Below are 15,389 nucleotides of genomic sequence, written 5' to 3' on the forward strand. Positions count from 1 at the left end.
TTTAACGTTTCAGATCAGGGATGCACGCAGAATTTTATGTTAGTTGATGAACCTCTAAAATTTCATGAGGTGACAAAATTTTTAAAATTCCAAGGACGATAAAAAATATTTTCAATAAAAAATACATAAAAAGAATCTAAAATATATGATAATTTTAAATTGAAAAAATAACTTCAGTGATCGAAAATGTCTTATAATATATGATTTTAATCAATTTTTTTTAGATTTGCGAAAATGATTAACAAATTCGCAACGCGAATTCTAATTTCGTAACATAGTTTCCAAATTCGCAACTCGAATTTCTTTTTCGCAACGTGATTTTCTAAATTTGTAACTCGAATTTAAAAATCACAACGCGAATTTCACAATTTAATTACCGATATAAGTAAACACGATATAAATTTCGTAACACACAATTAAAATTCGCGTTAGGAATTTCACTTTCGCAACACAGAAATGCACACCTTTCGTTTACTGACCACATGTTTCTCTCTCTCTCCCCCCCCCCCCCTCACTTCGTTTACTGACTGCATGTTTCTCTCTCTCTCCCCCCTCACTTCGTTTACTGACTGCATAATTTACCGATTCTTTTTAACTATCGGGACAGAAGAATAACACAGCAGTATAAATAAATACTGAGATTGGTTTAGTTCTTCCTTTCTGATTCCAACAAAAACAGAAACGTTTGCCTTTCAACTCATGAAAAGAGAATCGAAAAAAAGTTCATTTCCTATAAAATTTCAGTAAGTTTTAAGTTTCTAGGCAGCCAAACAGAGCCAGATATTAACAAATTCATAACAGCTATTCAAAAATAAATAGAAGAACTTGTTTTGATTGCTATAGATGATCTCATACACAAGAAACAGTTGTGAAATAGCAAAGCATGAGGTTGGAGCTGAGGAGATTGAGGAAGTAACTTATAACATCAACGTGTTCAAATTGGGGGCACTTGTTGACAGTGAGGGGAGAGAGAGAGAGAGAAACATGCGGTCAGTAAGTGTTGCGAAAGTGAAATTCGCAATGCGAATTTCAATTATGTGTTGCGAGCGAGTTGCGAATCCATGCAAAAGTTTGAAGGTTACTGGCGAGTCGAACCACTTTTCGTTGACGAGAAAATCTGTTTTCCTTTCAAACCGAAAATGTTGTCTGAGTATTGTTCACGTACTGAAGGTAAAGGAAGGATTGGAACAAAGGCAAGCTTAGACCAACTGATTCAACCAACCATCACTCCTCCCCCACCCAATTCTTGGTATCTAAGCGGAATACCTGCAAAAACCACTGAGATGCTGATAAATGATCTAGTTGCCGAAGTCGACAGAATCAATGGCAGATGTGACTAGGAAATTTTGGACAAGGAGCTTTGGTTATCAAAGAAGATAAACGAACATCATTACCAACACGAGCAAGTCTGTGACATTAAAGAAAGATTGAAGTCTCATCGGAGGAATCGGAAGTTGTTGCAGTGTCTTAAGAAGCTGTTCACAGATGAATCCTCAAGTTTTTGATTTGTTCGAATTCATCTATATTTTGTTGTATCAATATCATACTTATATCGTGTTGCGAAATTTCTATCGTGTTTATTTATATCGGTAATTGAGTTGCGAAATTTACGAAATTCGCGTTGCGATTTTCATATTCGCGTTGCGAATTTGGAAAATCGCGTTGCGGAAAAAAATTCGAGTTGCGAATTTGGAAACTGTGTTGCGAAATTAGAGTTCGCATTACGAATTTGTTGATCATTTTCGCAAATTCAAAAAAAGTTAGTTAAAATCATATATTATAAGACGTTTTCAGTCACTGAAGTTATTTTCTTTTTTAAATTATCAGAGGGACAATTATCCTTATCCGCTCCCTTTGATCCATCTATGTTTTGGATTTAGATTCCGTCCTGTGTAAATATTATGGGTAAATTTTCAATTCAGATGTTATTTTAACTGTTGGGTAAATTTTCAATCCAGATGTTATTTTAACTGTTTGGATATGTTCATGTTAGTCGGATTGTGTTTTGTGAGTTTTAATGAATTATTATCTGATACAATATTGGTGAAAAAAAATCGACAAGCATAATTGAGATGTTATCAATTATTTCATTATTTATTTTATAAAAATATAAATATAATTAAAAGGATGTTTAGTATTATTTATTTTAAATTTATTTTTTATTAAGTGTATTAAATAATAATTTATTTTTAATAAATGGTTACTCGTAAAAAAACCAAAAATCTAGTATCTAACGAGCTTCGTATGAAGCAAATAACTTTCCCGCCCATTAACTATTTTATACAACGGCTCACAAGTTAATAAGATGGTAAATGGATACAATTTCCTTGATTCCGCACTGTATCCGCTCCAATTGGGGCGGGGATGGGTATAATTTTAGTGGGTAGTGGGCGAGTGTGGATTTAGAAAGTGGTACCAGTCGCGGGTAGTGGGCGGGTAATGGGTTTGAGACCTTACCCGCCCCGCATCCGCACCGCATCCACCCGCCCCGCATCCACCCTCCCACATCCGTCCGCCCAACTAAATATCCATTAAATTTTGGACCATTATGAATTTAGGTGTAATTTTAAGAGACTAATTTATAAATCCTAATATTGTATAAGATATAACTTGTAATTTAACCAAATATTAGGGATAAGTTTATGCATAATTTTTTTTCAAACCTCTTGTCTTCACTCTCCAGCTTATTCAGGTATGTTTCTTCCATTTTTACTTGAAATTTAATTTTGTAAGAGTCATTTCCGTAGTCATTTCATTTTAAGCTCCTCTGCATTTCGTTTTAAGAGTTTAATTTTATTTGTTCGTACTGATTTTTAATTATTTTTTAGATTCATCTTAATGTTTGTTTTAAGCTTAATTTCTTAATGTTCTACAAATCAGTATATTGTGACTGAGCACCCACGTTTTTTACTAACAAAGTCAGATCGTTGTTTCTCAAATCTCCATTTTTAACGCCACTGAATAGAATTAAGTGTTTCACTTGTGCTTCTCAAATTCAAATTTTATTAATGATTGTAATACTGGAGTATCAGATGTCACAAGTATTGTTTGAAATTTTAGAATGTTGTGCCAAAAAACAAAAACATTATGTGTTTGTCATTTATGTTTCTAGACTTTAATTATGTCTTTTATTATGATGTTTTATATACTTTAATATCTATATTAATACTTAACTCAGATAATCATTGGTTTATTTTATTATGTTTCTTAATAGATGTGTTTGTTTTATGTTTGTTGCTTATGTATAACTTAAGTTTGTTGTCAGGCGGGTCTAGCCGGGTACGTCTCCAGTGGGTAGTGGGGATGGATTTGAGAATGTACCCGCGTGGGCGGGTGTGGATTTGAAAATTTTTATCCATCATGGGTGGTGGGCGGGTGGTGGATTGAAAAATATTTGGTGGGTATGAGGATGGGGAGAGGGTATCCGCACCCGACCCGCCCGTTTGCCATCCCTACAAGTTAGGGCATCAAACGGTAAAATCCCCTTTAACTCCCCCGTATAGTACTCAAATATCAATATACATACTATATGCATTTACTCTATTTAGATTATTATACGATGATATATCTAATGGATTACTATAAATTAAAAATTATTCGTTAAAAAGAAAGTGTATCGAACTGTGTATATATATTTAGACATCATTTACTTTATAAGAAAATAAATTATATATATTAATGATCTTTCTGAATATTGAAGTTACAAAGCAGTTATCAAATTAAATTATTATACATTGATCGTTATACAGTATAAGTTAATAATAAATTTAGATAAGTTTAAGGATTATTTATAACATTTATTACAGTCGACGGTGCCAGAAGGAAAGGACGACCAAGGCGAAAGTGGGAAGACTGCTTGAGATCTGATTTGAGGGATTTAGCTCTTACCGAAGACATGACCTCTGATAGGAAAATATGGAGGCTAAAGACTAGGGTAGTCGAGTAGTGTGGGTCACATCTATAGGGTGTATCATCTCTGTCTTCTTTTAATGTCTTTGTAGTATTTTCCATGACTTATACTTTTTATACGTTTCTGTTATTGGTATTTATGAAGGATTAGAACTGGGCTTGCTAACGTTGACTTATGTGTATCATTCTCTTCATGTTTCCTATTTTAAATTTAGCCGGATCTTATCTTATGTTTATGTCTATATGCAGAGATTCTTTCGCAGGGATAATTATGCAGGGATTAATTCCCGTTACAGACGCACATATGATTTTAATGACTGCATATGAATACTGTTTAGCTATGTATTTATGTATTTATTTATACATGCATTGCATTTTATCTAAATTTTTAATTTTCTGACTGCCGGAGGTCTTCCACGGAAGTTACTCTCAACCTGGCGTTGGGGTAGCCTACTACCCTACCTCCCCCTTACCCCATACATATGGGAATTGGGTTTTGTTGTTGTTGTTGTTGTTATTTTGAATTTAATTATTATTTATGATAATAATTTGATAAAATTTAAGGATTATTATATAGTCGTTTGATAAATCTAATAATTATTTTGTATCATTTAAAATTTTAATGAATGAAAAAACTATTTTAATATAATTTAATAACTATTTTTATTTTTGAAACTTTACCCTTTATTTTAGCATCAACATAAAAATGACAAGAACAGCTGAGATTACGCAATGAATAGTAAAAATACACTATTTTTAAAGAAAATAGTGAGAAAAATAGGAAAGGTGACAAGAGAAAAAGTTTTTTTCAGCTTTGAGGTTTCCTCCACCTGAAGAAAGGAAAAAGCCTAATCCTCTCCAACTCTGTAACCATGAGTCTCTTCGGTCTGGGCAGGTGACTCGCAATTTCCACCTTTTCCTTTTCTCTTTTTATATTAATTATTATTATTTTTTAATTTCCTGCATGCTTTGATAGGTTATGTGAGATCCGTTATGATTCTATTGCCTGTTTCCTCGTTTAAGATCAGCCATCAATTCATCTTTCTCGGCATTGTTAACTTTAATTCAGTTTCTGAAAACATTTGATCTATTTTCTCAATTTGCTCTCTGATTCAGTTATATCTCTGTTAACGTTAGCTGCGACTTTATTGTTTTGTTAGAGCAATTGTATTAGTGGCGCCATTGTTAACTTCTTTTGATTATTATAAATTCTGAAAGCTTTAAGTCTCAAAAACATGTCAATCACGTCGATCGTTAATTCTGTTGCTTTTTATTTTCAACTGTTTCTTATATGTTAAGCAAATGAAATTATGAAGGCTAGGCTATACATGAATGAATGTGAATCTTAAGGCTTTTTGAAATTTTCTTCATGTTCTCATTTAATGATTTGTTCTGATTTGTTTTGATTGGTTGGTTCGGTTTTATTAGAACTAGGATTAAAAGCCATTCCGTTCCAGGCGGTTTTCAAGAATGACCATGGTTGGGTCTGTTAGACATTTTGTAGCCATGGTTAGAAGACTCAAGGTGTTGGAATGAAGTTCAGAAGGTTGGATTAAGTGAGAGAAAATTAATTGGAGTGAACAAACATAGTCTAAGAGAAGCTAATTTGATAAAAAAAAACTTGGTAATCAGGTTTACTGGATGGTTAAGATCATCAATGGTTTCCAGTTGGAAGGGTCATAAGATTGTTTTCTGTTTTTCTCTAGTAAATATTGTTTTTCTATTTATTTTTTTTTCTTAATTCAATTTTATACTTTGATTAGATTGAATTCTTCTGAACCAACAAAAGAACTTTTGAAAATTTGAACTTACCTATGTTTGGCTGTGTGTATTCCTGACCCCCACTCCCATGTCTGAGCAGTATAGCTGTTAACCATTTGTGTATCTTCTCGGTTAACAATTTTCCTGATAATATATTGCTCTAAAAAAGAAATCAGCGAACATTCCGCCCCAAAAAAAATGCACCCTCAGGAAGTAAGGTTGGTTATTTTTGTTCCCTTTTCTAATAAAAAAATAATCTTTCATCTCTGCTTGTTCCCTATTTTTGTGCTTGAATCCTTTGGATTGTTAATGTGACCACTGACCACTGGCTCATGTTATCCCCTTGGTAAATAATTTGTTTCCTATTTTTTTATGATTGAATTTGCAACTTTAGCACTCTAGAGGTATGATATAAAGTGTGCAGAAAAGAAACAAAATAAGCAAGTAAGAAGAGAAGCTCCTGAATCGTCAGTTCAATGCTTTTCCTGGCCCTTTTACTTCTTGGAATTTTAGCTAATTAAATGGTTGCCATTAATTCTGGATATTGTTATTTATATTTGTAAAGCAAGAATTCAGTTGACCCTACCAATAATAGCTTTCACCATTCATATTTCCATTTGATAAATTCCATTTCTTTTGAAATCACTCGTAAAACAAATTTTCAACATGATGCGTTACTTAAAAATTTCGGTGGCAAAGTGGAAATACTACAGATTTCAATGTTCTACTGACATGCATGACGGTTCTACAGCCTCATCTGTGGGGCCAACTCATGGATATTTGAGGGTCGTGTATACAAGGACTGGATGTGATAATGTTATTACTATATAGTGAGCTACCTCTAAACATGGTTTGTTCTGCTGTGTATGGAGCTTGACAATGATCGTATAACCTTTTAGAGGTTTCTCTCCATTTCTTCAGAGCTGGCTTCTTTATAGTGTTTTTACGTAAATACTTTCTGCACTTCATTTGGCAATATTAGTGGCTTAGAAGAATTTGCAGTTCTTATCCATGTACTTTAATGACGTAATGCAGGGTGCACAGCTTAAACAGCACATTGATTCTACCCTGGGCAGTGGGAATCTAAGGGAAGCAGTAAGGCCACCTCCCGGGGAAGATTTAAATGAATGGCTCGCAGTCAACAGTATTTCTTGCTCCCTCTCTTTCTTTCTTACTAACATACACCCTGCACACACATGCAAACATTCAGAATAATTCCTGATATATAAGTTTTTAAAGCTGCATGTGTAATTTATCCCTGAATATTCGACTTTAGTGTGGCCAAGCTGTAAGTTACTTCGGTGACTGCGAATTTATTGGCTGATTTTTTGATAGAATGTTTCAGTACATTTTCTTTCTCATTTCTAGGTCACTCCCTGATTTCTTTGAAACTTGTTGCTTATATATAATTGTTGGATCTTTTTCGGCCGTGGATTTCTTCAATCAGGTGAATCTGCTCTATAGTACCCTTACAGAGTTTTGTACTGCTGAGAATTGTCCTACAATGACTGCAGGCCCCAAGTATGACATATCAAACCAGTTCCTTTTGCCCTTTCCAACAATGAATCTGCTCTATGTTTGGATCTGTTGATGATATCGAAAGTATTTCTATCAATTGATTGATGCTCAAAGTCTCCAAGTAATCAAGATAATTAAGACTCCTTTGACTCAAATTTAAGTCTTTTTATTGCTTTGAAACATGCACAAAGATGGCATTTGTTTAGTTTCAGTAAAAAATAAAATTACATCTTGCCAAATTATGGGGAATGCAATATTGCCTAATAAGTGTTGGATGATGGTGAGTTTTACTTTCTGTTTTTTTTCTTGTTTGGTTATTGTACCTTTTGCTATCTGATCAATCAATTTAACACTTCCATAGTTACCTGCATTGCGCCTTAGTAGTCTTGTTTTTAAAATTCTTCCATAGTGAATATCTTGGTCTTTCTGGAGTTGATTATTTTGCTGCCTGACAACTTTATAGGTATGAATATAGATGGGCCGATGGTGGGCAGATCAAGAAACCTATCAAGGTTTCGGCACCAAAATATGTCGATTATTTAATGGACTGGATCGAATCACAACTCGATGATCAATCCTTCTTTCCTCAAAAGCTTGGTAAATTCTTCATTGTTCATGCGCTCAATCTCTTCAATTCTTAGTGACATAGTCTGAAATACTGTCATCAAGAGAGATAGAGTTGTTTATCCATGTATGATGAACAACATCTAGACTCTGTCCAAAATTTCCTATTGTGTCTATGCTGAATGCTTGTCTATGTTCAACTGTATATTTCGAATTCACTAGGTGTACCGTTTCCTCCCAACTTCAAGGAGGTCGTGAAAACGATATTCAAAAAACTATTCCGAGTATACGCCCACGTCTATCACTCGCACTTCCAGAAAATCGTGAGCCTCAAGGAAGAAGCCCATCTGAACACATGCTTCAAGCATTTCATTCTGTTCACTTCTGTAAGTTTTCTTCTGCTTATCTATTTTTGAAGCAGCGGTGTGCATCGTTTGTCCGTCCTCGGGTGCCGGAACATGCATCGTTGATCGGAAAGTTGTTGGTTTAATTCAGTTTGCGGTTTTGCATCTGCAGGAATTCGGGGTGATCGACAAGAAAGAGCTAGCTCCACTCCAGGATCTCATCGACTCCATCATAGTCCCCAGCTAAATATATAGGCCAAGTCTTGAGACCTGAAGAAAATCCCATATCTAGAAGCTGCAAAACCATATGATCCCTACTAATAACATGTTAACACATGAAAACAAATTAGCAAGTAAACCCAATTCATATTTATAGTATTAGATGAGAGATCGCACTAACTAATAATTATATAATTTCATATACCAATAATTATATATATCAAAATCATGTAAATAAATAAATTGTAAATAATATTTTTAATACTAAAATAAAAATTATTTGTAAAAAAAAAAGAAAAAAGAATGGAGCATCATAGAGCGGTATAAGTATAACCCACGTTTATAAATATGAATGTTTCAAACTCGACTATTTATTATGTTTCAAACTTATTTTTTCGTTAAAAAAGTACCTGCAGTTTGACTTGGACGTTAATCTATTAACTGATATACGATAAAATTTGATCTCATAATCTCAAACGACTATCATATCTTAGTCAGCGTGTTAACATCCATCTTAGACGACCATTAATTTTTTTAATGGAAAAATATAAGTTTAGAACATAATAAATAGTTAGGTGACTATTTTGTAATTTTAATAGTCGAGAGACTCAACAAAGTAGTATCTTATAGTTAGGGACTATTTATTTACTTTACCCTTAAAATTCTTAATAGATACAATTTTATAATAATTCCAAACTATTCAATAAAATTTAAAAAATAAGATATGAATGTATGTGTGTATGTATGTATAATCACCTACTACTAAAAAAAATAAGATTCTGCAGGATGGCAGCCATCTACGCCGCACGTGCTGAGCTCAAGCCTGTTGTGCATTATCTTGACGTTATTTCTTTAATGATTAAAGAATGGTGTTTCTAGTGAGTAATGCATGCTCTTATGACTGCATTTGTTTTTTTGTTCCATGAGGTTTTTGCAAAACGTAAAATCAAGAGCAAGTAGAAAGGTCAATAGGGAACACAACAACATATATAATCAACAAAACGAAAGAAAAACAACGACGGATAGCTATTCTTTATTTTAGTGAAATCCCAGACCTCTCCTCACAGGTAAGATTATTTGCTGCTGCACTGTTCTTAGGTGTTGGAAGAAGCACAAATGCGTGTAGCACCACAAGAGCTAAGGCCAAATCCGCATGATTTATTTGCATCGCTGGAACACGTGAGTACTTCATCAACAGCAGCATCAGTTTCGGGGTTAGAACAAGAACACTGTGGGGGACAACCACATGCTACGTCTCTGCAGGAGACTAACACTGTCCAGTTTGCAGCATTCAAACTTCATTTTACTTTTCATCAAACACTTAATGCTAATAGTATAATAACAATATACCAACACCTGTTGATTCAATGTAAGGAGTCTGATGTTCCTTAAAGAAACTTTTAGGTTTAAGTCGTACTCGACTCAACTCTGAATATAATCGGAGCTCCAAACACCGTGGGTGTTGGACAAAAAAAGATGAGTAGAGATAAAAAGAAACAAATAGACTAACAAGATGAAACGAGCAACAGAACGACAAAAAATCCATGCTTGAACCAAGAAGCTTTCTCAATTATGCAATTGAATTAGCATGTCTATATGGAACCGTTAAGTTTACTCAGTTTTGGCTTTGAAACGGATTATTTATAGAGATGAGCCAAGACTTTTAGAGTATTGTTTTAGATGTTTTACCATCAGACAATATATTTAAAAATTGGTTAAAATATTAAGAAACCCACATGAATTAACTTAGTTTCACACAGGCAGCTTTGAGCATATTTATGCATTATATTTAAAAATCTTAATTAGACTGATGGCGAAGAATACTTAATTTGTCGTTGCAGTTTCTGTGCTTGTTCGCTTCTTCGTTCAATTATTATTTTCTATAATTTATATAATATAAAAATTAAATTCATAAATTTAAATTCTGAGAGGCAACTCAAATGTCAATGGTTAATGATGGTTCATATTTTGTGGTTCAATATCTAATCAAAAAGTTAGTTTTACTCTCATAGTTTATTTAGATTCATCCAATGAATATATTTTTATGTATAATTAATGAGTTTTTATGCATGTAAATAATTTTTTTTGAAAGAACACGATATTCGATTACATTAGCCATAAATGGCATCCGGAATTAAAACATCTGAAATACAAGAAGGGGATTCGTATGCATAATAACCCGGTGCTGCAAGGGATAATGCAAAGTGTGCAAGTTCATGAGCAGCCTTATTAGTAGATCGTCGAACATGAGAAATCCTAATATGACGATGAAGATTGAGTAGTTGGCGAGCCTCCCGAAGACGGAAAGACAAAATCGATAAATCCACAGAAGCTGTTTATAACTGATGGATCACATTCACTGCATCACATTCAATCCGAATGTAAGAACCACCCAACTCCAGTTCCATGTGGACGCCGTGTGTGACAGCAGCAGCTTCCACAATGCTTGAGGCGTTCGGACCAGAGATAGGAATAGCCCTAGCAGCCACAACCATGCCTTGGTGGTCTAGAGCGATGATTCCAACAGCTGCATGAGCATGACCAAGAGAGCGAGAACAAGCACCATCCACATTTATAGTAATTGAATCAGGTTTTGGTTTACACCAATGTTGACAATCACCACGCAATGTAGGAAGTGAAGTGGAATGACCATGCACTGCAGCATAAGCCAAAAGAAGCGCCCGACTAGGGGAGAGAAGCTGCCAACCTGGAAGCAATCTATCTTCATGGAGCAGAACATTTCGGCGATGCCAAAAATGATACAGCAAAACTAGAAGAAGGTTCAAGGATGATACCGGGAGGAAGGAACAAAGGTCATGTAGCCAAGCACCCGTCAAATACTGTGGAGCGAAGATAGCAGGCGATGCAAACCCAGCAGCATGGAGAATCGGAGAAACTTCCGGACAGTCCCGTAAAGCGTGAATAACAGTTTCATTATCCCCACCACACAGACAGCAGTGACCGGTGCCAATATTTGCAACCATCATCAGACGTGCAGCGGGCAAAGCCTCGTGTGCCAGGCGCCAACCAAAAATACGAATCTTCAGGGGGATGGGTAACCTGGAGAGGGTCAACCAAAGAGAAGACACTGGTACACTCAAAGGCCGTTGTTGCATAAGAAACATAAATCCTGAGCGAACACTGTAAACACCAGAAGAATTCTACTCCAGATGCGGATATCAGAATACACTGGTAAGTAAATCTTATATATATAATATGGACCGATTTGTTCAGAATTATCCATATGCTGTTGTCCCGATTATTCTCCATCAGCTGCTCCTTCATTTCCCTTGCATTTATCATCTGTTGAGGCTAATTCAATGCCCTCTGGCACTGGACCTAGCACAAGAAGGTTATCCCAGAAAGTAGAACTATCCAGTAAGGCATATATGTTGGAATCAGGAGCATCATCATCGAGTTCTGCCGGAATTGAACTATTTTTAACCAATGTAATGGGATCAATAAACTTCCCATTCCCAGTTTCAGACCCTACGTTGGTTTCAGTGGGAATATCAACAATGCTTTCCGGGACCATTTCCGGTGTTTGAGAAAGTTCGGGCATAATAGTATTTGTCCAAGGAATGGACATGGTCCACATGGATGGTTCCTTTTCTGCTCCAACCAGAGCACTCATATCTGTAGATTGTGCTGTTGTAATCGTCTTTTCGTGACGGTTGTTAAAGGAGTCAAGCCTGGTAGGAGTATCCCAGTTCAAGCACTGCATAGCCTTTGCCAAGAATGTCATCATCTGCTGCGACCGCCGCTCCATCCCTTGAAGCCGTTGCACCATGGTCTGCACCTGGTTATGTGTAGACTGTTGTTGCTGCCTCAACCTAACAAGTTCCTGCATGAGCACATTCTTTCCCCTTTTGAGACTTTCAACCTCAACACAGGCATCCAGATGAACTCTGTCCATGTGCTTGCTGTGTCTGCTGATGACCATGGCCACGGGCAGGGTTTCGCCGGCTAATGTTTAGAAGGAGGTGTTTCCGGCCTCTTAAAAATCCTTCATTTGCGAATTCCCAGCGGTCTGGCTCAATCTTCCGGAAACCCTATCAAAACGCAAAGAACATAAAATATGGAGGAAAAAGGAAAACAGATCACTATGCAGAATTTGTTATTGGGGGAGGAAAAAATAGAGTACGTATCCAAGGAAAAAAGGAAATAATGCAAAAGAAACTCTTAAGTACAGACAAACAAGATACATAAAAGGTTCCTAGTTCAACACATATAACAATATCATGAGATTCATTTAACAATGAGAAGAACAATTTTAGAACCCACTGTGATTAGAGCTTAATCCCCAAGGAAATGCAGTCAGATTTCCTAAAAGATGCCTAGTTCTACACATATAATAGTGATTTGCTGCCACCGTACAATCAGAGATTAATTGAAGGGGCGGATAGGAACGGTCGGCCCTGAAAATTGAAAATTATCATAAATTTTAGATTTTTTCTATTTATTTTTAATTGAAAATCTGCTTTTGTCCCTTAAATTTAAATCATAAACTCTAAACCTTAAAAATTAAAAATTATCATATATTTTAGATTTTTTTATATATTTTCAATTAAAAATATGTTTTCACCCCTTACATTTTATAAGTTCATCCCCTACTAAAATTTTATACTTACAATCATACATTCCTACACTTGTTCCTCTTGAATTAAATTTCACGTTAACGTTTTCTCAAACTTATACTCTATGGTTTTTGTTTTCCTGAATCTTCTCAAAATCATAAATGGAATTTTTTTGAGTTGATCACTTCCAAGACAATTAACTCGATTTGAAACTATCCTAATCAACATGCAAATCAATTACTTTAGAAGTTAAAGAAAAAAGAAATAATAGTAATTGCAATGTCCATTTTTTTCTAATCAAGCTCTTGAAACGCTAACTACAGTAACTAAATAATAATAATAAAGCCCAATGTAAAAGAAATAACAAAACAAATACGAAAAAGAGTGGCGTAGTTTAGTTGACTGAGGAAGCTAGAGAAGTTGTTGTGTTTGAAATACTTGGGTAAAAGATCCCGCGTAAACTCGGCGGATTCGAAACAATGAAGCTGTTATTGATTGGGCTCCAAGAAACGATGGCATCGGTGGCGGGATCATCCACCATATCCTAAGTCTTCCTCAAGAAAGATGACCGCGAGTTCGCACTGAGGACCGCCGCTGGCTTTGGCGTTGGTTGAGGTTGTGCCGCCGTCTTTTGAGCGCCGGAGTTGATGCGTTGGGGGCAAAAAATGCTGAGAGGAGGTGGTAAAAAAAATATCTTCCATGTAAGGTATTGGAATAAATATTTTCTAATTTAGGATAGCTGTTATACTTTGGAAGTTGGTTGGTGTACTTAAGTCATTCGAAAAATATTCAGAACATATTACGTCGTCAAACTTTTTATTTTCGAAACATTATTATTAGCCTCTCTCTCTACTATAATTATACTCGGGTGGAATATCATGTTTTGTCTCCTGAAGACATCGGAGATGAATACGTCGAGTGTTATGATGAAGAATTTAAAGACGTTAAAATATTTCGGTCGACTTTTTAAAGACGTCGTGTATTCTGATCGATTTTTCCTTCACTATTCATTTCACCCTACTTTAGTTCGTAGACGATTTTGATGGCAACCGACGATAATAAGATAATTAAAATATTCTTTTAGGGATTTTAAGTTTTTTTTTTATAATTTAAAAGTATTTAAATGAAAATTTTAAAAAATATGAATACGACATATATCGAATAATTTTTTTTTAACAATTTTTAAATATAAATATCTAAAAATGTAATAGAAAAAATATTATACTTGATTTATACCGTGAGCAAAATTATTTTAGATATCTAAAATAAACTAAATTTAAATTTGATTTATATCAAACAAAATTTAAAAAAAATAAAACTGAATGAGATTCAAATATAGGATAAAAAGTTGATTTGACTTGAAAATATATTATAAAAAATCAACAACTTTCAATTCATTGTAACATTAATAATATCAATTAAACTAAAATTTTCAAAGAATAGCTTTGGATGAGGAGAAAGAGATCTTAGCTAGTCTTTGAACTTGAAACTGACCAAGACAAAAATAAGTTGGACTGAGAAAATATAAGCCCATGAATTAATTGAATTACTATCATTAATAAAATCATTTCACACATGAGTGGATGAGCAAAGATTTTGCACAAATTATTATCAATTATGTCTTTAATTGCTGTCAATTAATTTTTTTTTAAAAAATATAAAATTAATAACTATTATTGTTTTTACAAATATTTATTTCTTAAATTATAATTGATAATCAATTAACCTGTAATATCAATTTCATATTCGAAAGTATTTTATCATACTCATGATATAAATGAAACGAAATGCTTTATGTGTAAAATTACTAAAATTCATCTAAATGATAAAATATTTATAGACAAGTTCACTAATATTGTGTTTGATCCTCAAATAATATTTTTATTATTTTATTTGAATTTATATAACTATAAAAAAATAACCTTGAAGTCTTAAATATTATTTAATAATTTATATAAAAATATTTTTTGCAATCACTCGATTAAATTAAATTGATGCTTGATTAATCTGTTATCGTTCAAAAATGTTAATTAATGATATAGATGTGCATAGAATGTATAGTGTGGGAGTGAGTGCGACAATCATGTTGCAATATAAATGGACGAACCAGGTTTGACGTTGGGGTTTGGTGAAGGGAGTGATGATTGCAATGGTGATTTTTCCTTCGCCCAAATGCCTAATAATTTCAAGCCCCCAACCATTATACCCTGACCTTACACCCCCCCCCCCCAATCATTCAAACCCCAAATCCGGATATATTATTAAATTGATTTGACTCATCATGGGATTTATAATCTCAACTAGATTCATTTATCTCAAAGTAATTTTCAAATAACATTTTATTCACCTTAAAAAATGAAATGAATGGATCTTATTGATTGAAAGTTGAAACTACGGATGACATAGTGGGTTACATTGATTTAATATTTTTCCCAAATCCTAAACCCCATTTGTTTCTCCCAAACACACCTCTTACTGATAAATTGTTTGAAATGTT

General features: G+C 34.2%; 1 protein-coding gene and 1 pseudogene across 1 annotated transcript; one reads left to right on the plus strand and one right to left on the minus strand.

Annotated features, from left to right (window-relative positions):
- The first annotated feature begins 4,615 nt into the window (after nt 1–4,615).
- On the plus strand, nt 4,616–8,479 carry LOC120140768 (MOB kinase activator-like 1A). Its single transcript, XM_039155747.1, has 7 exons — nt 4,616–4,804; nt 5,840–5,888; nt 6,706–6,814; nt 7,098–7,191; nt 7,652–7,785; nt 7,975–8,138; nt 8,269–8,479. Exons 1-7 carry the CDS (start codon nt 4,782–4,784, stop codon nt 8,341–8,343), a joined length of 648 nt encoding a protein of 215 aa, XP_039011678.1. The 5' UTR covers nt 4,616–4,781; the 3' UTR covers nt 8,344–8,479.
- A 3,095-nt stretch (nt 8,480–11,574) lies between these two features.
- LOC120140922 lies at nt 11,575–14,046 on the minus strand (annotated as a pseudogene).
- Nucleotides 14,047–15,389: the final 1,343 nt, after the last annotated feature.

This window comes from Hibiscus syriacus, unplaced genomic scaffold (assembly GCF_006381635.1).
Source record: "Hibiscus syriacus cultivar Baekdansim isolate YM2019G1 unplaced genomic scaffold, ASM638163v2 tig00110788_pilon, whole genome shotgun sequence".
Classification (NCBI taxonomy): Eukaryota; Viridiplantae; Streptophyta; class Magnoliopsida; order Malvales; family Malvaceae; genus Hibiscus; species Hibiscus syriacus.